At 38.9% G+C, this 27881-nt stretch overlaps 1 protein-coding gene across 1 annotated transcript in view; it reads right to left on the minus strand.

The window, feature by feature from the left end:
• The window catches only part of PHLPP1 (PH domain and leucine rich repeat protein phosphatase 1), a 137598-nt gene that overhangs the window by 27890 nt on the left and 81827 nt on the right, over window positions 1-27881 (minus strand). The window contains exons 4-9 of the mRNA XM_058830383.1: window positions 18318-18484; window positions 8027-8173; window positions 7269-7499; window positions 5048-5250; window positions 3368-3428; window positions 1396-1491 (exon numbers count right to left, since the gene is read on the minus strand). Coding sequence (XP_058686366.1) covers window positions 1396-1491; window positions 3368-3428; window positions 5048-5250; window positions 7269-7499; window positions 8027-8173; window positions 18318-18484 — 905 coding nt within the window. The remainder of the gene's footprint in view (window positions 1-1395; window positions 1492-3367; window positions 3429-5047; window positions 5251-7268; window positions 7500-8026; window positions 8174-18317; window positions 18485-27881) is intronic.

Consider the following 27881-nt stretch of genomic DNA (forward strand, 5'->3'; position numbering starts at 1 on the left):
CTTTTACTTGCATTTACTTGATACTTAGGCATGCTGAGCCATTTGCATTTGAGTCCAGACCCAAATTTCCCCTAAAGTTTAACAGATATTCAAAGCCCGCCTTTTGAATGGAACAGGACCCTAAAACTGAGCTGACTTATTAGGAGCTAAGCTATCTAGACATATACTACAAAGAAGAGCTTTCAAAGATAAGCTATTTCCTGGGGTTAATGATAAGATGGCAGGAGAGACAAGTGGGATGTTGAGTGTACCTAATTTCAGCTAATCATTAATCTCCCAGAGATATCCGGTATGCCTTGAAAACCCTAACTGTTATGAAGTGCAAATGAAAGGAAAATGAACTTTTGCACCCCCACCTTCTGAGTAGGCACAGCTTCATTTTTTTTGTGTATATGTATGAAAAAACAGAGGGATTAATAGTCTGCACATCAGCCTGTTAGTTTGCTTGGTAAATCTCTCCACATCCTCTTGTCCCCATATTTCTGAAATCTATTCTCTTCCCATTTCTGACACTAAAACAGACAAGTTTACACCATCTTACACAATCACCTGACCCAGAAAAAACTATCATTCTTGGTTTTTGATGCTTTTCTCTGCTGTACAGCTCCTTAAGGAAAATATTTGTACTTGATGATCCTTGTGCGTCCCTTCTAACTCAGCTTATTCTGTGATTTAGTAGCTCATGATACATCATCATCTTTCACATCTCTTTCAAAGTGTACAGAACCACCTAAAATAACAGCACTCTTCCAGTGAAGGCAGAAATTTAAAAATGCCCAACATCACCACCTAAGCAGTATAACTCACCTGGAACAGACAGCTCTCTCTAGAACAAAATATCAAGACTCATTCATTATTTAAACTCAACTCCTATTTTGCTTCCTCTTGACTTTTTTTCTATCATTTATATTTATCAATTTTAAGTTTAGACTTCTGGAAAAGATATCATCTTGGTAATGAAGGCAATCATTCTTCTTGCAGGAGTTTACTTGCTTGATGAGGCTTTCCTTTCCTTAAACCTTTTTTCACTCAAACACAGCTATGAACTGGAGTCTCCAAGCATCACTGAAACTGAAGTGCTGGATCTCTAAACTGTCATGTAAAGCTATGGCTGTAAATATTTAATATGCAGTATTAAAAATGAAGGGTTTTCCTGTCTGAACAGCCGCATGAACAGCTTTAAAGTTCAAAGGCACTACCTTCTCTGCATGAAAGTAAAAGAAGAAAGACTGGGTGGAAGCTTGAGGCATGATGACACCCCACAAGGTAAAAATAAAATCAAACAAAAGATAAAACAGCCCTGACAGTCACTGGAACAAACTAAACACTGAGTCAGCAATTATTTTTGAATTGTTTATCCTGTTCCCCATTGTGCAACTGGTCTGCAAGACTTACCGGGCAGGCAGCTCACGTATCTGATTGTGGCCAACATCCAACACTTCCAGCTTCCTGCTGTCACACACCCACTCAGGAAGGTTTTCCAGGTGATTTCTATGAATAAAGAATACAAAGAGGTGTAACTAAATTATACTTGAGATATAAAGGCTATTAAGAATACAGCCTCAAGAGAGATACCTGCAGGAAACAAATCTGCTACATAGCAGGTTGCCTGTGAGACTGTACCTTATGGCCTTCTACAAGGGCATTACCAGTGCAGTCAGGTCCTGAGTGAAGGGCAAGAAAGCTAACAGCAGTGTTACCTCCCTACATGTGCACTCACTAAGAAAATGGAAAAAAGATGCTTCCAAATTATCAGGGGAGTATTAACAAAATCAGAGTACCAAAGCTGAAATCTCTCAAAAAACTTCTGAGATGCTCCTCAGAAGATATTCACACTTACACAGTTGAAATACATCTTCAATCCCTGAAATTCACTGAAATCCACTCTACCATTCTTTCACTATCTCACTGAACAGTGCAAAATTTTTTTTGTGTATCTTTCAAGCCAACTGTTTTGCTTTTCTTACATTTATCTTCACAGAAACTAACCCTTCTGGGTAACTAACATCTTGGAGGCAAGGTTTTCCAAATACTGCACCAAAAACATGCAAATAGTCACCCTGGGCCACTTCTGCATCCTGCCTTGAAGACAAAAATTAGCAGCACAAGATACATGGAGGAGATTGTGTGCAAATGCATTCACATAATGACTACTTCAGTCAAAATACACAGATGCAAACTGGGTGTCAAATAATAGTCAGGTGCCTGTAGACTTGAAGTTCAGGAACATGATGCTTTTGAAGCATGAATATAAATCAACCATGTACTTGTATCCCTCAGTTTATTCCTGCAATAGTCCTCAATCAAAGTATGCAATGGCAACCAACCCCTCTTCTCAGATAGCTTCCTTTCTGATCTCAAATGCATTTACCAAATTCCAAGCAAGCCAAAGAGCTAGGGACACCCTACCCATTTAGTTACAATGCCATCACAGCAAGGAAGCACAAAAAGAACTTCGTGATCAAAATCATGCATTCTGCGCCGATTTCATTAACAAATAAATGGAGAACATAGCTTTACAAAGATCTCTTTTCAATATATCACTTACTTAGTCACACCAGTGTGTCACATTTAGGACAATGTGAGTAACTCAGGGACGGTGAAACTTCCAAGTTGATGGCCGCTAGCACAGGTTAGCTCACTAATTGTTATGATCACCCTCAATAGTGTGAGTGCTTTAAGCAGGTTTTCTAATGAATGAGATTATCACTTTAAATGCAGATGACTAATTTCTTGAATACGACAGCCATTAAGCACATGTATAAATGTTTTCCTGATTCATTACTGCAACTGTAAAACAAACTAAAACACCCCCTTTTCCATTTCTTCCCTTATCCCACCTCCTTCATTAAGGTGGAATTTACGTATGCATTCAAATGGCAACTGCAGACATCCTTGCAGCAGCCAGGGCTGCAGAGAACTATGAGGAGCTGCAGGAGCTGCCAAACTGATGAGTAAACTATCAAACCATCACCTACGCTGGGCTTACAATGCAGACATCCAGAAAGTAACTTCTGTACAAGTCTCAGATTGGTGTGCATTTGAATCATCATGTTCTAACTCCATTAAACAGGAAATCTTTAAATCATGGAAATAATACTCTTTTAAGTATAAAGAAATACAAATTTTGCTTTGGGCAGTAATTAAAAAAAAAAAAAAAAAAAAGAAAGTAAATCTATAAAAAGGAAACAGGAAAGAGCTGACCAGCATGAAAAAACATATCCTCCAACTCTAAAAATTAGTCTTTTCTAATCCCAAGGTCCAATTCCTACCCCCATTCCCACTCAGCAAGATGACAGTGAATGTCATTGTTCCATAAGTCTCTTTGATTTATATTTCACAGGTCTAAGAAAAAACATACTCTTACCTAGAAATATCCATATAAGCCAGGCAGTTAGGAACTGGATACACATCAAGGTGAACAAGTTCTAGGGGGAAAAAATATATAGAAAAAGAAAATTGGTGATAAAGATTTGCACTTAAATGACTGTTCCATAAGAACTATTTTAAGAACTAACATCCAGAGATTTCAGACCACATCAATAATCTAAAAAATTTCTGAAGATCTGGACTTTTGTGATCCCCTTGTGAGCTCTGTTTCTTTATCACGTCTTAGTACATTTGCTATGTTACATTGTACTTGCTATGACTGCCACTGCATAACTCCTGAGGGACAAGAAACTGGAGGATTTTAAAAGTTTCATGGCAAATTCTCATTTTTTTTCCATCTTTGTCACAAGAGCTGTAATTTCACCTCCACCACCCTCTGCCCAGAAGAGTCACAAAACTGCTCTACTTTTTTCTCACTAGTCACTTGAGATACAAGCATGAGAAGGGAACCTCCCCACTCTGGAACAGCAAGTTACAGAATTCCAGAGTCCTTTAGGTCATGGCAAGATCCTGAGTATTTGTCAACACATTACATAAGCCTTGGCATGCCTGTGGAGTTCCCAGTTGCAGGCAGCCTTTCAGATCTTTCATAACACAGCTACAGCTAATAATGTTATTATTGAAGCAATCAAAATACAGTTCATATCCTAAGGTTTTAGGTAGCTTGTGCTTAGTGTTAAGTTAAAAACAAAAAGCCAAAAACCAAACAGACATTTATTTAGACCTACAGAAAAATCAACTGAAGTGCAACTGTAACATGCAGTTTCTTTAGAAGACAAGATGAAAACAAGGTGGCCCAGAGTGCAATGAGAGGACCAACCAGGAGGAACAGCAAGACCAAATAGGCAGCTGGTTGCAAGACATGGGTTGACTTGGATTCTCAGCCCACATTGAACAGCACATGCTCAGATTATGTTAACTTTTCTCAGCTATAAAGCATGAATTCTTAATGAAGGTGCAGGCTTAGATATTGCTAAGATGACAGCCTTTTAAAGGCAGTTCAGACTGCTCATCAAATTCACAGTTCTCTGACTTTGCATTTTCTTTATTCCATACTGAACTACTCCAAATGATAAAAATGTTGGTGCAAACTGAGTATTTTAAGTAATGGCAGTTTCCAGAGACAGAACAAACAGATCCTGCTCATGAAACAGCAGTTACTCAACTGAAGATGGCTGCATTATTTTTATTATCAAATACAAGTAAATGAAGTTACCATTATGAATTTCATAGCTTTCCAGACAGGGTAAGCAGCTAGAGGGAGGAGCAAACATTTATAGTTTTGGTTTGTTCCGAAATGGCCACTTGTTCAAACTTTTTCTGTACAGAGAAAAGCAGTAAATTCCTTACTGGTTTAATAGCACACATCAACGCAAGAACAAGTGACAAATTCAAGAACCCTCCCTACTGACATAGAGAAGAATTTCTAAAATTTTCACAGTTCTTAGATCACGGTTCTTAGACCTCCAAATTGTGTTATTATTTGAAAGTCACTTCCCAAGCTCAGAACTGCCAGTAGCATGACACAGCACATGTGAAACCCTTTTATCTAGGACTGTGTCAAGAGCCTCCTGATTATGTGCACTACACTCCACAAGCATCTCACAGAGAACCAGGCACAATGACAATACCACAGCCACCTTGAAAATGCACTTACCATTGCAGGAAGCGTACAGCGCTTTGAGAAAATACCCACTGATTTTGAGGGTCACCAGCTGATTCCTTTCACAGTGTAACACTTCCACATTGTTAAAAACTGTTGCATCCAGCTCCCCAAGTTTGTTGTCTCGAAGATCCAGTTGGGTCACATGATGCAGAAAATCTATTTCATCGGCCTCCAATCTCCTAATTGAATTCAATCTTGCAGACAAAAAAGGGAGATTAAGTGTAGTTATAAGGCAGGCTCCTGCTGACAAACCACTGCTCGCTCTACAATCAATCAGCTGAACTGGATTAAACTAGCACGCTTTCAGGTTCTGATCAAGGTTGATTTTTAATATTTTCCCCTTTGTTACGTTACGGTTTTCATCCTTTGAAAAACAGGATGGATATGCTCTGTAGCTTTATCCATCATGACAAAGGAATGATGACACCAAGCCCCTTTCTAAACTACTTTGAAAACTACTGATGAAAAGGTCTAAAAGAAGCTAAGTATTACTGTTACTGTGCCTATGAAAATAAAATATGATCTGGCTGTTATTTGTTCCCAATAGTTTGGAAAATAACAAAACCTCTACAGTTCTTCCTGGCCTATCATCTGCTGGAAAAATCCAGAACACACAAGTAGCCAGCATGTATTGGAGACCCTTGCCTTATTGAAATGCCAAATTGAGATTTATGAATTGCCATGTACTTGCTTCTCACCTCTCCATGTTTCACAGCAAGCAAATTCAGAGACCTGAAAATGGGTGTTGAAAAAAAACAAAGCAAAAATCCAAGATGACTGGATCTGACAGATAAATCATGGAAACCTGTCCTACTCAGGACAGGTTTTACACATCTTAACTGTAGTGCACTGATGCTGTTAATATTCAGCATCTTCCCCAGAAGTTATACCTGAATTAGATTATCTATAATCCAGCAATGTTTAGGACTGTGGAGCACTCCAAAAAGATCAGTTTCAAATTTCCAGCTCTGAGTGGAACATTAAAACCAGTGTAGCAACTTCTGCTGGCCCACTAAGCCAGCTGAGCCTCCTACAGCAGATAAGGACAAATACTCACAGTTCTGCTGTTGCTTCTGCCTTCCAAGCATTGCCCGCTGTGTAACAGTTGTGTTTTTAGAGTAGCTACTCCTCCAGTTAAAAGAATAAGGGTACGATGCCCCCTCCAACACCACCTTACCTTTTCTATTTTCAATTTGCAAGAACTGCTTCTTTTTGACTTCAATGAAGCAAAGCACTTCATTGTACAGCAAGTACAATATTTACTATTTCAGGCAGTGCCACAAAGAACTACTGTTCACTGCCAGGTGCAGAAAGGATGCAGCAAAGAATGAGAGGGCTGGAACTGCACCGCTGGAACTCATGGCCAGGTCAGCCACAAGATCCATTCTCTGAGGCCAATTTATTTGCTTTTAATGTATGTACAAGCACGCAGACACATTTTAACCCTACCAGGAATACTCAGAAATTCACCTACATATTTTAGCTAAACTTATGCTGGCCGTTCCTAGACTGCAAAGTACAGTAGATAGTACAGTAAAGTAAGTTTTACCTTACTTTAGCTTAAGTACATGGTTCCAAAATTCTCTGTTATATGGACCTCATGGTTCAGGCTCTGAATTGAGCCTTGACCAGCTGAGTGCAGAATTTTTCTTCCCCAAAGACCATAACAATAGAGAATCACCTCATACCAGAGCCATTTGTAATAAGGATCTCTTTGGACTCTTCTGAGGGTATCAATAAAATAACATTACTCATGATGGACAAGGCCTTTTAACACAACAAGAAATATTAAAATATCTATTTTGCCCTTTCACCTTCAGTGCCCTTTTCTTCACCTCACAAATCTGCAACATTTCAGATAAAAGCTTTTTGGGCCAGGGACTATCATGTCTATTGCATTAACACTGAAGCAACAAGAACTGCAGGAATCACAAGAGTCCCAGGTTCCGTTTTGTTTGATCCTTTGGTGCAAACATTCATTTCCCCTAAAACTCATTTTTCTACCTATTGATCCCCCTAAATGCTCCAACTTCCTCAAAGAAGAGTGCTAAATCACAGCAAGTGCTGGGAGTTACATAACACCACCAGAAACATGGTTCAGTGGACAAACACAAGAGATTTATACCCAGAGGCAATTCTGACAGCCAAGGAGAAGCCACTTCAACACAAATAACTTAGGCTCACTTATTTTTCCTTTTTTCCGAATACCTACCTCAGATCCACATGCTTAATATGAGGCATCCTTTTTAACACCTGTAGGTTCAGGGTATCCATGCAGTTTCCTGACATACAGAGCTTATCCATGGCAGTCAGCTTCTCTAGCACTCCAGGAATGTCAGTGAACTCATTGAAGGACAGACTCACATAGCTGAGCTGATGCATATGCTCCAATTCATCAGGAAGGGACTGGAGAAAGTTGCCATCCAGCAAAAATGTCTGCAAGCTATTAGATGAGGGGAAAGGAGAGTGAAGAAAATGAGTGACCTGTTAAATCACATTTCCTTCCTATAAACACATTAATCTGCTGCAGTTACAGTGACATACAATATACAAAAGGGCAGCAGAAAGAAAAATGTTAATGAGCAACACTGTAACATCTGCTACAGAAGATATCCACCAAATAATTAAAAGTTTTGGCAACTATAAAGTGTAGGCTGTTACATGGTTCTATCTCCAGAACTACAATTCATATGCCAGCTGAAGAACATAAGCAAGAAGGGTTAAAAGATTTTCTTCACTGTGAAGGTGACCCTTGTGTCAAACACTGGAGACTGGAAGAGCTCTGAGGCATGAAGTATGCTTTCCCTCCATCCACAATTGCTTCCATATGGATCTACAAGCCAGTCTGCTCTGACAGAACCCAGTAAGTTTAAACTGTTTCTCATAGCAGGAGTATGTACAGTCGTGAAACTGCTTGTTGCCTTTGTTATTGTCAGGCTGTGTATGTGAAAGTTCTAAAAAAGTACTTGCTTGTGCATTTCGCCTACAACTGCTGGAATGCTTCTGAGGGCATTGCAGGACACGTTGAGTTCAGTCAGGGTTGGGATACTGCAGACTGCCAGTGGGAAGTCCCCTAAATTATTATTCGAAAGGTTAAGGCTCTTCAATTTGGTGAATCTAAAATGAGATAAGAAAAAAATACAGGAAACAGGTAAGTAATCCACATTAAGTTGCCTCACAGTAATTAATATAAGGCGAGTTTGATTATGTAAATACAAATCATATGCATTTTTAGTTTATATGCTCAGTACAGTCAGGGAAACTACCAGATACTCAAATTCAACACCACTTCTAAGAGTTCACCCATGTTAAGCTGACAAAGAGAAACAGACCCTCCTGAACAGCACATTAAATGTATTTTCCAATGAGTGTAACAAAGAACAAATCCCTTGCCATCTGTATTATATATTTCACTTCTGTGGCATCTCACCCTACGCTAAAGCATTGCTAACTTCCTGAGCCCATTTTTTGGTAGTAAAACTACCCTCCTGACACAGGTTACAAGGTGCAGGAAATTCTCAGACTATCAGAACATTAATTTTTTTGTGGTGCTGCTGACCTGCCTGCTCAGCACCATTCATGTCTGCCTTTCAAACAAAAATTCTCATTAGAATAGACTGTTTGGAATACAAGTAGCTAATATGTTGAATTAAAACAGAATTTAGCAAGGTTTCTGTAGTGACAGAGGCAAAATTTTGTCCTTGACATGTCACAGAACTCTTAAAAACCCTTGGTTTATCACATCAGCCAAAAAAGCAACTTGCACGTAGTTGCCTTACTAAAAATGACCAAAACCATTTAAACAAAAAAACCCAAGAAGGGGACAATCCAATTAGCCAGCCTGCATGTTCAGCAACATTATTATGGTTGCCTGACAACCACCGGGAGGTGTGCCTAAAGCCAAGTAAAAGAATGAATGAAAAGATCTGTGTCAGATTCCGATAGATGGCAGGAAGTTTCTTTTCTGGCACAGCTTCCTGTACCAGGACATTTTATCTGGACTTAATTTTCCTTTCATTAAAGATCAAGTCCTCTATTTGTGTCTGCAAACTTTTATATAACTTTACTACAGAAGCAAAACTGTATCTACGAGTGCTGCTATTCCACATGAAAGTAACCTCTAGCAGCATGTGCCAGTGTATCCATAGCCTCTGCATCAGCCCATTCCTACCTGAGAGAACTTTGTCCTCCTCCAACCAGAAAACATGGAGAGCAAATGCATCAAGCATTAAAAGGTTAAAGACTTTTAATAACAAGACCTAAAAATCTCCAGCAGCTACTGCAATCAACAGTATTCAATTATACACACCTTTAGTATTGCCTAAATCAAACTCATGACACTGACTAAAATTCAACTGAAAATGTAAGCAGTGCCTTTGTATGGTACTTCAGAGAGGGATGCTGAGCCCCAAAGGCAGGCTGTAAAGACACATAACATTTACACAGGCTTGCAGCAAGCAAGGGAATGCTGTACTCTCTAGTGGTATTTTGGTGCAATGATGGCAGGAGGAAAAAAAAAATCGTTGCCAGAGTTATCACGAATTTTGAACACCCTGTGCCATGCTCGAGGCCACAGAAGTTCCAAATCAAGTTAGACAGAGACTAAAGGAAATCTTGCAATCAAATTAGTGCTTCAGGGGAAAAAATGCTACTGTGCAGAAACAACGACTAGTCTATCTCTGAAGGGAGAACTGTAAATTAAAGAGGCAAGGGTAAGTTAATAAGGGCTGCTAGCCAGAAAAATAAATAAGCACAATTTAAACATTATTGTCGTGTTCATCTCCATGCGACCCCAGGACCAGATCAGTCAGGAGTGTGGCAAAATAAAAACAGGGACAGCTACGACTCGGTTGCCTGAAAATAAAGAACTTTAGTAACACATAACAAAGGAACATAAGCCATGTACAGTATGGGGACAACCTCAGAAGACCCTGAAATGGGGGAAATATAACAATATATATATAGCACAAGCAACCAATCATAAAAGAGAACCAGAAACATAACCTTACATGAAATAACTCTATTAACATAAGAACTTCCACGGTGCAACAGCACTTAACTTTCACTTGCCCTAACTAACAAGGTTTTTCCCATGGCTTTAAATTTATGATTGCCCCAGGTCAGCAGACTCCCACATTCTACACCTTCATATTCCTCTATTTTGAGAGAAAGGACTTAAAAATCTTGAACCTAGAACTGAAACACACAATCCTGCATTTATGTTGAAGGTAATTGTACATTTAGGACACAGATCTACTGCCTTGAAATTTGGGGTGTTTCTGTGGTGGAACAGCTGTCCCACATCATCCTCAAAGTCACCTGCAAATAAAAACAAAAGTGCTCCAAGCACTGGACTCAGAGCCTTTAGAGCCTTGAGAATATTTTTTCCCAGTATTTAGGCAAGTACAAAAATAGTAAAACCAAGAATATTAAGTCAAAATAAGTAAGCTGCTGGAGAAACATCAAAATGTAACCTTTCAAATTGTCAAACCAACTGTGAAAAAATAATTCCCTCATTTAACAACCACACCGAGGCTACAGCCTTTACCTGTGCTGCTCTCTAGTCTCAAAAGGATAGTCTCAGGGTTTTTGTCCACTAAACAATCTACTACGAGATCCTGAATGCAATATTGAGATAAAACTACAGAAGATCAGAGGAAAGAGGACTGGGGCAGCAGGTGGTAAAGGAAGCTAAGAAATACAATAACTCCAGTGTCATGTTCAGCTTCAAGGTTTTCTGCATACATTATTGTGCACAACTGATCTAAGTCAAAGAGGAAGAGGGGAAAAAAAAGCTCCCCCTACCTGGCATATCTGGATTACATTTCTACTACTCTACTCTATTACATATGCTGTAATGTGTACTTATTAAAGGTCTTTAGTGAGTAATCTAACTACTCAGGACACAAACTGAACTGGTTAACAGGTCTATGTAGTGCCTAAGTGAGGAGGAATAGTACATCCAGTATTGGATAAACTCATACAGAATGCACATAGAAGCGTACATCAAAAAATCCACAAATGAAAGTTCATTGTTTAATCACATTTATGGAAACGTTGAAAGACAGACAGCACAGTCTTAGTTAAAGTTAAGAGACCAATTTAAGACATCTGGCTGGAAAGAGATTTTCTTGCCCCACTGCAAACATGTTCATTTAGAAAATGCTAAAGTAGTATTTTTTCTCATGCAGCACTGTCAAGTGCAGAACATTACTGAGCCAAACAAGCAGGAATTTGCTCAAAGTTAGATCTAAGTCTACCTCTTATCTTTGGCCACTCACTTCCCACTATCCACATCACAAACTTGCCAGTGCACTTCCGTTATGGAGCACTGTCACGCTGCACAACTGAAATGCTGAACTGTTTATAGCACTTCTTATATCTAGACAGATTTACTGTCAGTCACGCCAGTATTACTTGCATGTCACATCAATACAAATAAGGTAGGAGAGAAGTATTTTACAGACTCAAGATTTCTGTTGTGGCTGAATTTGCAAAGCATCAGTCTTTCAATAGATTTTACAGAGCAACATCTTTCCTGCTTTCTCACATCCAAATCTTTACTCCTATCGGAAGCAGGCACACATATCAATGCTGCCCACACGGCATTGCTAGAATGAAAAAAAGGCACAGCATTGCTCAATTGAGGTGTAACAGTGCAATGACCTGGTATCAAGTACATACATATGCTTTTTGTCCTCTCCCTTCTATGGTTCCAGACTTTGTTATCTCAGTAAAAGTCAACCTGAAGAACAGCACCTCTCAATACACTATGCTCAGCTAGCTTACTAGCTTTCTTTTATAATGGTCAATACATAAACATTCACTTTGCTGAACAAAAATAGCCCTAATTTAAGCTAGAGCTAAATGTTGACATGTCAACCCTTGGGTTTAAACATGCAATATGACGGAACAATAATTGCCCTAATTGAGCCAAAAACTGCCCACTCACTTAATCCTGAAGCTGCCACTTCAGGAAGGGTTTTAGTCTGACATATGCAAAATAAGGAGAGGGACTAACAAGAAAAGTTTGCATCACCGCAAAGCAATGAACTGACTGACGTGCTAATTTCAAATTCAGACCTACATGGTGTGAACAGAGGAGGAATTTCCATCACACAGTACAACATTTGTGTTCCACTATGTTTGGGACAAGGGAAATAGTGTATTCCAACTGGCGATCATACACCATCATTGAAATTCAGCCATAACAGGCTCATCTGACAAAACTGGTCTTGCCCTACTCTTACCAAAAACAATTATAAAACAGTATTTTACTACACCTGCAAAGGAAGGCATGGCTTAATAAAGAACTCCATCTATGGAAAACAATCACTTTTCCAAACCTATCTCCAGAACCTGGGCTCTCATGACTATGCTGTGGTTACAGCTCAATATTATTTTCAAGCAGCAATTTAAGTGTCCCTCAGTTTCAGCATCATTTCTGAGCAGAACAATGGCATTTGCCTTGCAGTGCTGTGACAAGTTTTAGAACCAAACTAAAACTTGCCACCTTCTTGAGCATCTGCTACTTTGGCCACTTACTTAATCATGAAGAAAATTTCCATAAAATTCTGCCATGGCAATTTCCTCCTTGGAAATAAAAGGTGCAAGTTATTCCCTTTCTGAAGTTGTGCTGGATTACCCTCCATGGCCTTACTGCCTAAGGGAGCTGCTAGCCTGGTGCCAGAAATACTGTCATAGCATTCCCTTTCCAGAAAGGTGTCATTGTCAAAAGTGTAAATTAGTAAGACAATTCAAATGAACAAATAATTAGATGTTAAGTCAAATTCAGACTACCTCCAAACTTAACAACAATAAAGCTTTTACTATATGACGTGGTTGGTAAGAGTACCATAAAGACAAGAGAACCAAGTGTATGCTTTTTTTAGTGCAAATACCCACACTACTTCACAATGCAGTTCTCAATTTCTGCACATACCTACCACACACTGCTTCATATGGGGAGAAAGACCAACCTCAGAGGAAGGACAAAATTCTTAGGAAAAAATAGTGAAAATATACTCACATTCTCTCCATTGGAAATTTATAATTGAAATACAAAAGCATTAACTAGGGGTGGACTTCCAAACTGAAACATGTTTAACTACATGAAAAGAAAATTCTTGCTTGGGAAACCATATCCAAAAAAGAATAGACAATTAAAATGGACAAGTAAACTGTGGATTATTATCCACAATAACTGGATTCCATAAATATGTTCACTTGTTGAAACACTGCTCAGAAGAGATACTGCTGTACTTAGCCTTACAGCTCACTAAAGTGAATCCAATTAATCCAACTGCAATTTCTACTTTTAGACTATGCTATTTTTATTGCATATATCTTAGTGCCATTTATTTTTCTCATACTACTATTAAGTTAACTGTTCCAATTTAAAAAATAAAATAAAAAAAATCAATGTGTTTCAGGCATTAAACCAATTTTTCAATTGTCCCCACTTAGACATTTGCAGAGACTTAATTTTATAAATTAATTTTTCTTTAATTAAATGCCACTGATTTTTGCTGGGTGTTCACAAGGGCACTTTCTTGAGATTGCAAAGATACACAGGAGTTAAGGAGAACAGTCATGAAGGTTTGGAAAGAGGCACTAACAAAAGCAAACTCTTCAATATCTTTACAAAATGGATAAAACAAAAGCAGTGAAATTATGTAATCAAGAAACTTCAAGTGCCATCTTTAGCATTATAAATATTTTAAAAAAATAAATTCCAAGGCTACAGAGATGAGAAAATAAGTGTAGCATTAAAATATAGCAAGCACTGGATAGGGTTTGTTAGTAGTAGACCTCTGGTTGTCAATACCACACAAACCTTTCCTCTTGCCCTGCTGCTGAAATAGCTGCACTTCAGTGTTTGACTTCAAGTGAAAGAGGAGAAACTGCATAAAAAGTAAGGTTAACTCCTCTCCAAGACCAACAGAGTTGCAAGAGGAAGCTCCCCACATCTTCACACACCATGGAGCAAGAAATGTTAGCATGTTCCACATATTAGGATTCATCTGAATATTAAAAAAACTAAACTAAACCCAAACCACTAATAAAAAAAAAAATCCCAAATCAAATAAAAATAACAAAAAACAAACTCCATAAACAACAACAAGAAAACAAAGAAAAAAAGACAACTTCTAAACCCAAACATACATCCCCCAAAATAAAGGTGGGGGGGGGAAAAAAAGGAGAAAGATCAAATCGTTTCCAGTGCATCTACTGGCAGTGCCCCTGTGGGGCCTGACAAAAGGGAAGATGTGTAATTGACATTCATTAAACCATCTAACTGTCTCCACTAACCTCAGTTTCATTCACTAATAGCAATAATCACAATAAGTACCTCAATGTACTTTGAGGCCAACCAAGTGGCAGGCTGGAGATCTTCCTCCCTGCTCCTCAGTTTCTAGGTACAAGCTAAGATCAAGCTGCATATCACACTGACTTTTAGCAACCTTGCCTGCTGGGTTCATACCAGTTAGGTTGGCCATACTGGTTCCCCCTTGCTTCCAAGTGTTCTCTGAACAACGATTTTAGATTACCTCCTTATTGCACAATAAATTTGTAAGGAGGATTTAGCTTGAAGTTGCCTGAAATCCTGGGTTTTCAGATAAAAATTGGAAGTTTCAAGGGATTTCAAAAACACTTTAATCAGTAATTCAGAGTGCTCCGGCCTTCTCATAACCTAGAAATGCATCTTCAAATTTCTGCGACTAGCCCCAAAGAGTTTCACCTGAGAAGGCAGTTCATTTCTATAACGGCTCTGGGAGAGAAACGATGCCAACTCATCCTAAGATAAAAACCCATATAATCACTGTTAACAATTAACAACCATAATCAGCATAATAATTCATTCTTTAGATTAAACTGACAAGCATAATTTTTTATTTTTTAAAACTACTTTGTGTCTTACTACATCTCCCTTTTCTTTTTTTTTCTTTTAAATCTGAAACAGTCTTAACTTAAAAATCCACATACTGATAACTTACTTTTCAACATTAACAAGAATATAATACTCTTGATACCAACCACTTTTTCCAGCAGCACCAACTGAAACAATAACTTTTAAATATAAAGTGCTCTCAGTCCAGTGAATCAGAGCAACAGTAAATAAAGACTATTGTCTATTCTTTCACTTCAAACTCAGAACAACAGTACTCCACAAAATTAGCAAGCCTGAACTCTTGTTAGCATTTCAACCAGGGAATCTCTCCTCCAAAAGAGAAACATCCTTTCTTGTAGTTTTAAAAAATATTCTGTGAGGGAGAACAAGTAGCATCATTTGCTACTTTTTTCAGCACAGATGAATTTTCAGGTGACTTATTTGTATACATAGCATGAAATATGTATTCCCCGATAAGTAGGAAAAAAATAGAGGTAGCTGTATCTACCTTTCAATATTCAGAAAATTCAGTTACGGAAGTTCACATCTGCAGAGCATCTACAGCAACAAAAGGGGATTGAGTGGGCAGTAAAGCAAATAAAAGTGCACGTACTGGGAAAAAAGTGCATCTACACCTCTGTACACTTTCAGATGCCATGTACTGACCAGGACTAAACATTTTATTCATAAATGCAACAAATGATATTATTTTAACAACTGAAAGAAGCAACTATATAAACAGAAATAGAAATTCCTTTTATCCCCAGTTCATTCCTGACTGTACCTGCCATGTCAGTGTGCTAGTCATCAATGTCATTACTGTGACACAGCTGCTTGCAAGTTCATACTCAATGGGTGGCTGAAAAGTTGGTATTTTATTGTGTCTTTGACACACTTGTTCTGAAATCCAATTCATTAAATTACCACCCAAACTTTATTAATTATTAAGTTTGTTTAATTAAGTTTATTATAATTAAGTTTATTATTATTATTTATTAAGGGGAACTGTAGCACCAAGAACTGCTTATAGGAAGACAAATTTTCCTAGACTGTCTTGCTAACAAGGTTTTACTTTAAAATTGTACCAGGAAGAGTAGATATATAAATCCCAATGTGTTTTGTTCACAACATCCAAGCACATGGCTATTTTGGAGCTTTAAATACCTGGAGGCTTGATCCAGTGGTGCTCTGCCTCATGTGCAGCTCCAATTTAGCAACTGAGAATTTCGTAGAAAAGCCAACAGTACCAAATCAGAACAGCAGAGATTTTGTACTTGCTTTCCTGTGATTTCAAAGAATGCTCGTGAACAAAAAAAGACTTTTGGTTTCTTCAGTGAAGTTTTACCTTGTGCAACCCCTATATATGGTTATATGGAATTGGTTAAAAAAAAAAATAAATCAGATAATGTGTTCACAGGAACGACAAGATTCACTTTACATATGTTTTGATACTGGGTTTCACTAATAACTTCAAAACATACAGTGCTCTCCTCTTTCTAGATATTTGTGCATTTACTCACTAGAGAATGGCTTGGGAATACAGTCCAGGGTGAGCTCATGGTTTTGCTGCAGTAGGGAGGCAAAAGACAACCAACTGGGCATTGGTTTTCCTAACCCTCAGCAGGAACTACTGCTACTTCACAGAGCCCTTCCCAGTGGCACACAATGGAAACAGTGGCAACAGCTTCCTCCAGCTGCTCACTGTCTGGGCAATGCCACCTTTGCTGGGTGAAGATAAGGCTGGAAGACATCAAGCAGACAAAGGGAAACATCAAGGGCAGGAGTTTCTGATGCACTTACTCGGATACACCAAAACAGTGCTGTGTAATCTAATTGGGTTTTTTCCTCCAGAAGTTCCCAGACCTGCCTCGTGCCTTTTTGCCAAGCTCAAAGCAATGGAAGCACAGCAGACTCGCTTACAGAATAGGACCAGCTCACAGGAGAATGAAAGACAATCAGTTTTGCACCACCTCAGGGTCACTTCTCCAGATTCTCCTCATCTCAGAAGAATCTCAGGAAACAGGAGAGTTATATCTTGCCACCTGAACTCTTTCAATCTTTTATGTTCAGGCTCATGTTAGAGAGAAAAAATTTAAGAGTTTATTAACTCTCAGCAAGACTCATCAGCTGTTCCTACAACTGCAATACCAAGAGAACATCGAACAGAAAACAAACATTGCCCATCACATTAATTATCAATGCTTTCTAATCCCAAACAAAATTAGTTGCAAATACACGGACAAATCCAAGTCAATTCCAAACAATAATTAGCTGTAGGTACATGAACAAAGCATAATCAAGTATCTCCTTTACACTTCCTGATATTCAAAAATGAAAAATTATAAGAAGTCATTAAAATAAGAGACACTGATTATTTGTCCACGTTTATCATTAGCTTATGCTAAAATTCTACTTGCTATCTGGAGACCTATAGTGACATTCACAGTCCAGTCAGAATTCCCCTCCAGACTGTGCTCATAAGGTCTTGGAATAGCTGCCTGCTTTGTTTGTGAGGCAGACTTGCTGGGTTCATTCATCTTTCATTATGCCAAATTTTTTCTTTTTCCAAAATGAAATTGGAATGATATAAAAATACAACAGCCCGCATAATCCATCTTGCATTTTTCAGTTGTTTTTCAAAGAGGAAGGGATTTAGAAATGTGGTTTAAAACATTTTGTTTGAACAGGACCATCCACAAATATAATCCTGAGGTACTCTGCGATTCAGTTACCAGTGAAATTAAAATCACAGCTTTATATTCAGTATGGGAACATTCATCTTCGTGAACACAGAAAGCCTGCTGATTCCACAGAACACATACATTAAATCATTCAGAGCACCAATCATGCTGCTGTCTACCCATTTGTTACGTTCTCAGATGAGCTGCAGTGGAAAGAACTGGAAGGTCACAGATACTAAGAAAGAAGAATTAAGATTGGGCAGAGTAGAAAGAGGACAGGAACGACAGTGAATTCAAGAAATCAGGGCTTTCCATGCTTGGGGCGGGAAAGCTAACAAAAAGCTTCTTCACTTGATCACACACAGTACTGTTCCTACCTAGAATGGCTGCCTTTGATGGGCAGCTCACCAACTCATACTCACACGAGTCAAAGGCTGAAGAACTACAGTATGGCCTCAGTAGATAGATAAAAACACATTATGAAAATTGCATTTTGGGCTGAAAATATCCTTCTATTCACAAGAAAAACATGAAGCTTTTTATGAAGGCCAGTCTGTTTCTAACATACAAAGTTAATTTCTGAATCATTACAGTCAGGCCAATGTTCCACAAGAGGAGGTAGTAATTTTTAGGAAAGTTCCTGCAGATCCAAGGACAGAGGAAGAGTAGTAGAACCAGACGACTTTACCTTTGTAATTCACTAAGCGCTCTACTTGTAGATGGGCTGGGGTTTAGCCTCAGGAAGTTCTGCTTTAAATTGAGATGAGTGAGGTCTTGGCTATAAAACAGGTTGGCAGGCAGGTGCTCCAGGCTGCAGCATGAAAGATCCACTGAGCTGATGCGTTGTGATGCAACCTGGAAGTCAAATACAACACCAATATATTAATACAGTAATAAAAAAAAGAACATTTCCTTTACCCCTATGAGCACAAAATACACTTTTTTTTTAAGCACAGCAGAAGCCAGTGTTGGCATATACAGCTGACCTAACACAGTTTATATAATTGCTGCAAGTTATACCATGATCTCTTTCTTGGCCTAAGTAGTTAAACAAGGCCCACAGACAGCTAGTACGGAGAAAAGAGCAAAGGTTCATCAAATTAATATGTGAAATTAATCCATTTACATTACATTTCTGAAGGTGTGCAATACTTTATAACCAGAAAAAAAAAAAAAAGATATTTGCCTTGAGGTTTAGTTTAGTACTGCCTCCTCCGAGTGGAAGTGAGGGGCTAGCAGTCATCACCACTGTCTTGGTTTCATATGTCCAAGATGGGTATTAAATGACAGAAAAGTGTTATCCCATTTACACCTTACTAAAGAGAAAAAATAACCCAGCAGCAAAGCACCAAGCACTCATTTATTCTCAATGAATTAGAAGACTGTCCAAAAGTGATAAAAAGATGACAAAAACAAAATGAGATTTGGAGGCTTAATACTCTTTTCTAGAAAGAGGAAGGTAAAACAAACACAATCTACAGAGGCAAAAAAAATCATAGCACCTAGCATTACATATGCATAGCGAGCATCAATCCACAGAGAGCTACAGGCAAGTTCTTCAAGAAAATGTAAAACTGCCCCTTTCCATATCTCTAGGGTACACCTCCATGAACTGCATCTCCCTGTTTTACTTATTTACTAGACTTTACTAAAAATAAATAAAATATCACCAGCAAAATCAAAAACAAACCCATGACTGCAATACTGAATGCTTGTATTTTCTGTCCAACGCTACTAAAAATGTTCCTTCACAAAGTAGTATCACAGACATGCTACATGGCAAATCACCACCACACAGTAATGCAAGGCAGTGGGGACGGTGGGCAAGGAAGGGGAGCCGAATGCCAGAAGAAGGAGAGGCATGGATGAGCCAAAGGAAGAGAAGCAAAAAACTTCACCACTGTTTTAGACTTCTGGGACCACACTAACAGTGCTCAAATGGTTATGGTGTCCCATCAGCTGTTCAAGCTAAAAGCAGCTATTGTTTTTCAGTGGCCTTTTATGCTGGGGTTCTGGAGGTAAAAACACAAAAAAACCCCAAAAAAACCCAAAAAAACAACCAAAAAAACCCACAAAAAACTAATTAATGCCCAGCAATGTAAGAGCTTCTCAATTCTGATGAAAAACACAGCACTCAACCTTCCAGGCAGAGGTAAAGTCCCTGCCACAAAGTACTCTGAAACTAGAGGCATCAGGTTTTGAGGAGGTAAGCAAAGTAGCTTGCCACTGAAAGGAAGGCCACAGAAATTTTTTACCTCTCCAACGCGAGCTACACAGGCCTTAGGATAAGTGGTTGCTATTATAAACACACAGCCATAAGCTTCAAGGGGAACAGACAGTGCAGTGCTTTTCTCCAATGCAACCGTTAATAATCCAGTCCTCCCACATCCATTAACACGTTTGAATTTTTGTTACTCAATTAGTTCAGGCCTTTTGTTACTGTAGCTAGTATTTTTCTTCCCCTTGTAGTATGAGACAAGAATTATTCATAGGCTATACTGAGCAGTCATCTCTGAATGCTGGGTATTCAATCTGTTTATGCCCAGTACTGTACAGTTCTGTTCACACTGCAAACACAAGAGATGAAAAACTGCTGACACCCGTTAAATTAAAAAGGAGGAATGTTTAATTTCAGGTGTAACGCTTGTATACACCATTGCTCCAACTCCAAACAGCTACTTGTTTGGAATGTGATATGAACAGCAATAAGCAACTCAGCAGTGCTTAGCAAGGCGCATTACTCTAAAAATATCTGAAGAACCAGAAATGGTAACTCTGAGTGGGAATCATGATAATGCAGCCAAACAAAATCAAATACACAAATTCTACTGTCATCTCAAAAAAGGATACAAATCCTTTCTTAAAACTGTCAAACCCTGAGAAATATATCTAGTTATATGTAATTTTGTTTTTACAGGTTGTATGTAACCGGTTATTTTTTGACTGACTTTCTTTTTAAAAGGAATGCTTTACCATTCAAAGCATTTAATTAATATTTTCAATATTGCAAATTGATGCAATTGACAACTATTCAATGACACTTCTACTAGAGAGATAATTGTAAAAGTTAAAACCATATTTTAAAAGGTGTTAGCTCTGGAATCAACTGTAATTTTATCAAAATCTTTCTGTTACCAAACAGTACTCTAAGAATTAACTCTCAAATTGTTACGAGGAAGGCTCATCTAAACACACATAGTTATTCTCACAGGCAGGGATAAGACTTTCCTCCTTTCATTGCTCAATACTGTTCTCTAACAAATTCCTACAGAATAGAGCAAGAAGATGAAAAACAAAGAAGAGTAACAAAGGAGAACATCATCGTAATACTTGCTTTCGTACACCAGCAATTTTCACCAGTTATTTCAAAGTTGAACATCGAAATTCTGAAATCATGTTGTTCTGAAATCAGTCTTGCAATTGTCTACAATTGGCTTAAACATAGCAAGACAGTGCATGCTTGAGTTTGCTATTGTTTTTTAAAAGCAAAGACTTCTTTTCCAAAAGAGGATACAGTTCCTTAATAAAGCACTGTGTTTCCCTGACTCACTGTGGAGAATCACTGCAGAGATAAGCTAATAAAGGGTGGGAAAATGCTGAGTAGATTATTCTTCATACTCAAAGAATAAAATGCATCTGGAGAAAAGGATATTATCTGCAGAAAGTCGTGCTTCAACTGGAAGAAAACAAAACCAAAACATTCCACTGTAAATAAATATCCCAACAAGTTATCTGGGCTGTGTTCAACACATCCACACTCCTACAAAAATCGTGAAGAGTTGGTGTGGTAGCGATGCTAGAGGGAAAGACTTTCTGGATACATAGAAAACCTGCATTAAGTGCTTATTATGGTTTGTTTGGCATTTTCTTGTGGAAAACTCAAGTATAGCTGTTTGAATTGCTATATGTACATATATAAAAATAAAACCACAAGCAATACAATTCAAAACTTCACAGGCAGAAGCCGCCATAGCCCAAATCAATCCCTCTCAAATGTCTTCTCATCATACCCCAAACTGCACAGATGCTTCACACTTGAGTCACATGAAACCACTGCTGCATTTCCAGCACCAATAACACTGAGGAAATGGCTGGGCAAGGACCTTCTCAGAAGAGAAGATGCATCACAAGCTCTCGGTGACAGAAGCTACATCAGGAGCTGCAGAGTCAATGCTTGTCTCTGTAAGACATGCAACGTCTGACAACCATGCAGCTCAAACACAAAGCAAGATCTCACACTTTTTGAAGTCTGTTTTTCAGTTGGGACAGTTAATCATCAAAAAATAAAAATAAAAATTATTAAATATGCTGCTTTCTCCATTCCCTGGATATGATTCTTAAATACTTTATAGTCTTTTCATTGTGTTGCAATGTCCCCCACTTTAATAGCAGAGGAGTAGTAATGGGAGAAGGCCACAGTGAATTTTGTAGATCAAACCACAAAGTCCATTGGAAGAGTGTTTGGTTTTTTTTCCAATTCTTGCTGCAACCTCAGTTATGCATCCTGGGCCTACACTGTTCTATTTTTTTCAGTCTTCATATTAATATGGCAAACTAACTGTAGCTTTGAAGAAGTGATACACAATGTAGCACATGTACTACAAAAAGCCCTGGGTCTACCCACTGCAAACACCAAAAACCTGTCATTGTGCTTTTAATTTTCCCACAGTAACAACAAAATGCAAATTTATTCTGCAAATACCACCACAAATAATGCTGCTGCAGAGTGCTCTCCCTCCATTGGGCAGTATGCCTTCTGCTCCTCCCCACCTGAGAGCTGCACACATGCCAAAGAAAAAGGAGTCTACCCAGAATGAAAACTCACTTCTATACATGTGTTACTTGTGCCACAATACACCTACAAGTAAAAACATCTATTAAAAAAAGCCAGCAGTACCTCTGATGCCTAGATTCCAGGCAACACTTCAAACAAAAAAGATTTTCTGAAGTGTTTTGATTTTAATTTTTTTCTTCATTTACTATTTTTTGAAAAGAAACAGTATTTCAAGACTTGTGAAAGTGTGGTATGGGTTTACTGTAAATCTCTATCAGATGGCAACAAAAATACAGAAAAATACTTGCATCAACAGATATTCTTGCTGCTTCTTGCTACTCAGGGCTGAAATACCACTTTGCTTTGTCCATCAGTATAATAACATCTCTGTCACTGAGCTATGCAACAAGACTGATTATTGTCTTTGTTTTTCTTGGCTATACTACAAAAATGATCTGCTGCTGACAATGGATGTCAGCAATAGGCACAGCTGAACCCAGCTGTATGGACAAACACAATTCTTGTTTACACAAGGACATCTTTTGGTGTGACCTGTGGTGTGAATTTAAACCAATGTAATTATGTCTTTTTCCTGTTTACCCTCACCCCATTCCCTATAGCTCTATTCAGATAAGAAATTACTGCTTAGGACTTCAACAAAACAGCCCACACTGTACAAGCAGCCAAATTCCCAGTCTGTTTGAACTGAGTTGACAGTGTTAAATTATACCTGCTGTAGACATGCAATACAAAGGCAGTTTAATTTTTCTCCTTTAGGATTTGTTTTTAAACAGTTTGATAATCATCACATCCCACCAATGCCTGCATTAGCCTTAACCAAACAGTGATACATTGTCTTCAAATACCTAAACTAACTTCCAGCAAACAGGTTCTCCTCACCTCAGAACTAACCTTGCTTCAAATCCTAATCCTTTCTATTCAAACATCAAAGCCCTGCTCAGCAGAGAGGCCTCCCTCCACTAAGCCGAAGTCCACAGCCAGGAAGCTGAGGAACCTCAGCCACAGCCAACAGCCAAGGCTTTCTTTAGCCTGGTAAACAATCTAATGCCAGAAAATTTAGTGAAGGGGAGGGGGGAATAAAACATTTGATTTTTCTTTAAAGCCATATATTTTCATTTTTAAATGACAACTGTTAAAATGGGTGCAGCAAAGGGTAAAAGGGTACTGGCTTTTCTGGCATCTCCTTTTTGTTTTCTTTTAAATGTTAAATTAGATACACACCAACTCAAGCTAAGGGCCTTGCACAGAAAATACAAAACCCATCAAAGCCTGATGACTTTTTTTTTTTTTGAAAGCCTGTCACTCAGATCCACAAACCTAACAGGTACTGCCACAGGTCAGAGTAGTAATTCCCTATTAAGACGTGGGGCAGAAGTGCATGCCAGTGTGGAAGCACACACAGGGCACTCTTGCCACATCTCTCTGCAGGTGAAGCAGCTAAAAGCCTCTGGTAGAAATACCTCACGCCAGCAAGACTCAGGGGCACAAAAATAATTTAAACTTGTCCCTTCTCTGCTCTCCTTATCTCTGTACAAAGTTTTAGAAACAAACAGGTCACTTCTACTTTTGGCCTTTGTGCAAACCTCTAACAACTGAAAACAGCATTAGCAAACGTGTGTAGGGAGGGGGAAATGTGAAGGGGATTAACCACAAGTTGGGCTCATTTACTTTTCATGATAGGAGACTAGAAAAAAATTCATAGGTGTGAAAGCTGGTGTCCCAAGTTTACCATAAAGATCTTGACAGCAAGAATTTGACAAAAAAGGTGACATTCATAATCTCTCATTTGGAAATGCTGGGTAGTATCTGAAGGCATACTTTTGTTCCTCCTGGAGGAAAAGTACTCTTCTTTTAAAGATCATGTACTGGTATCACTATTACCCAGGGAATGATATCAGCTCTGTACCTTGGTGGTAGTCACACTGGGATGCTCACACTAAGATCCCTGCAAGGACAAGGCTTAAGATGTAACTTAAGTAACAGTAATTAGCTATGGTATTAAGCTACTTATAATTCAGACATGTGAATCTCCATTTGGTGGAGCAAGGAATATTAACACCCTTAGAACAGCTTGACTGAAAATAATTAATTTGTAAATACTGCCAAAGAGGTGACAGTCTCAAAAAAAATTAAGAAGAAGTCTTTTTCTTCTTAATTCTGTTAGATTTATTTTTTAACAAAGACAAGCTTGCTGTACTGCCAAGCATGCAGACTTTGCAATGAGCAGCCCTGCAGCAAGGACTTTCTTTCAGCATTTTTTCATTTCAGCATGAGAAAATAATGCAGCAGATCCTCATGGAAGCAGTGCTAAGGCACATAAAAGACACTAAATGCAAATCATTCCTGGCCAGTCTGGAGGCCTTTTTATGATAGAGACTGCAACAGTCAGCAAGGGGAAGACTAAACAATGTCATCCACCCGGACTTCTCTAAGGCCTTCAACACAGTCCCACACAACATCCTTATCTCCAACCATAAGGACATGGATTTGAAGGGTGGACTATTTAGCAGATAAGGAATTGCTGGATGGATGTAGCCAAAGTTGTGGTTCACAGCTCTCTGTCAGGTAGAGGCTGGTGGAGGGTTGTGTCCCTCAGGATCACAGGTCTTGTGTTTAGTGCTCTTTAATATCTTTACCAATGATATAGTGAGATCAAGTGCACCCTCAGCAAGCTCACAGATGACACAAAAGAAGGAAGAGATGCCATTCAGAAGGGACCTGGATGAACTTGAAAAGTGGGCCCACAAGAACTCATGAAGTTGAAGTCGTCCAAGTCCCAGGAGCTCAGGAGCTGCACCTGGGTCAGGAAGCAACCCCAAACATAAATATGGACTGGTAGAAGTCATCACTGAGAGCAGCCTTGTGGAGGGGGACTTGGGGGTTCTGGTGGATGAAAAGCCAGAGGAGCCAACAATGAGCACTCACAGCCAAGAGGGCCCACTACAGGTTGGGCTGCATGAAGAGATATGGCCAGGAGGGCAAGGGAGATGATTCTTGTGAGATCCCACCTGGAGTGCTGCATCCAGGTCTAAGGTCTCTAGCACAGTGAAGACGTGAAATTTTTAAAGCATGTCCAGAGGAAGGCCACAAAGATAATCCAAGGTTGCTCAGAGACACTGTGGATGCCCCATCCCTGGAAGCGTTCAAGGTCAGATTGTATGGGGCTTTGAGCAACCTGGTCTACTGGAAGGTGTCCCTGCCTATGGTGGGGATTTTGGGACTAGATAATCTTTCAGGTCTCTTCCAACTCAAACCATTCAATGATATACTATAGATTTCAGACTCTTGACAGTAGGACTTAGATTGGAAGTCTGCTTGTCAGTCTCCCCAGCCACACATGGATGGGGTGGTAGTTTTTTTTTGCTTGTGTTAAGCAAGAGATTATGCTAGGCCCTCAATTTCTGATCTAGGTTCTTTGACACAGTTGTATCATACGGATTAATTCTACAATGAAATGAACTCTTTTCATGCCATTATTCCACTGTAACTCAGAAGGGCCTTCTCACACAAGTATTCTGTAATACAAATAATTACGGCTATAACTCTACTGGCCTGTGGCCTAAAACTGGTCTCCAGCACTCATTCCTCTTCTCCTTAGAGACCCTAATCCTTCTCTACTGATTACAGAAGATGCCTAAGGAGAGTAACTGCCCCTGAAGTTCGGTTTTGTTAATAATTCCTCTCCCTTCTTCCTTGCTCCTAGACTTTGCTTGGAAAGGCTTCCAGTGTTAGAGCCATTCAGTTTCAAGACCAACTCCATTATCACCTTACACATACCAAAAAAATGTGCAATATGTCAGTCCCTGCAATCCCCTCTCATCTTACAGGATGTGCTCACTGTGGACACTTGGTTCCCCTGCACTTCATTATGCACAACATTTCATTCATTCTCCCACTCGTTTCTACTCTTCTGCTTCCAGAGATTACCGAAAACACTTTGGGATCATTCTGGACTGAACACACCTTTAAAGGTAACATACGTAACACCTCACTGAGCTTCCAGGTGATGCCTTCCCGCATTTATGCAAGAGCTCCACACATTAAGCTTCAATAATACTAGAATCTGATTTAGAGGCTTCAAAAGACAGTACCTGAGTGCTATTCCAGATGCGTGTGCAATACCTAGTTTTCTGTTCTCACTCTTGGCTGCAATACTTCAATAATATCATCATTAACTGAAGGCAGCAAGCCCAAAACAAGAACCACAGACTCTCTAAATTCCAGCAAAAGGAAAAAAAAATAAATCAGGGAAACTATTTCTCTGAAACACAAAAGAAGAGCTTTAGAATCAGCTCTTTACCAAGTTACACTTAAAAAACATTACTTTAGAATCAGCTGAACTATTTAGACATGCAAAATTCATCAGCTGAGACAAAATAGCAGGCTTCCTTCCTGAACCATCACTGCACTGACTGACTACACTGAAACACACCCAGAAGTTAATTTCCAAAATGTTCAACTAACCTCTAATAACAAAAGGCACAAAAGAATAGGCTTTGCAGGGAAAGAGGAGGAACACTTTCAAGTGTTATCATCAAAAGAGCAACAAAACTGGCTTCAAGTTTGTTTTCCCCAATCTTCTGCTTTCACGCTTGAGATGATAAGAAGCCACCAACAGCAAGAATGACCAGATATGACTTCAGAGTAAAGGTTCAAGTACTGAAGATTCCACGCACACAGGGAAGAGGAAGTCAAGTTCTGCATGGAAACCAGAGGTTCGTTTATGTTAGAGTACTTGTAATCACCACCAAAAGGAAGCTGTGGGTTTATTTTTAAGGATCTATTTTTAGCAAAAGCATTATCTCAACATTGTCATTTTATGCTATTAGAGGAAAAAAGGTTTCCTTGTACTAAACTTAGAGTCATCATATTTCCTGTAAGTAAAAACCAGCTCAAAAAAAAGACCCACTGAAAAATGAGAAAATCTTTCTGGGTTCTCTTTTCTTGACTAGATGTTGAATCAACTTTTCCAACAGGCTAATGGGTGCTTAGTCTCAAGTGTGAAGAAACCCCAATTGTTATTCCCAAAGAAAACAAGCTTTGGTTACAGGCTATTGTCAAAAGATGCCCACTGATGCTGGCAGTACACTAGACTAATTTTTAGGTCATATTAGAATAAAGACTCATTTTCCAGCCTCCAAGCTCAACTGGCATAAGAAACAAACCAACTACTTCATGGTTACCTTCTCAGTGACCAACCAGCATGTTCCTGACTTCCGACCTGTCCCAAACACACAAAAAAACCAGGCAGTCCAGAATGACAATAATACATTCAAACACGTAGACTAAGACTATAAAGTTAAAAAAACCTCATAACTGCAACACAAATAGTCTGCTTCACATAGTCATTCCCTGTAGAATGACCACAGGTGATAACCAACAGCAAAAGGTAAAAGCAAAAATACTGATCTAGAAAGTTCTCCACAGTATTCCTCCAGAAGAAGGTAATCCATTGCT

The sequence above is a fragment of the Poecile atricapillus genome, chromosome 2 (assembly GCF_030490865.1).
Source record: "Poecile atricapillus isolate bPoeAtr1 chromosome 2, bPoeAtr1.hap1, whole genome shotgun sequence".
NCBI lineage: Eukaryota > Metazoa > Chordata > Aves > Passeriformes > Paridae > Poecile > Poecile atricapillus.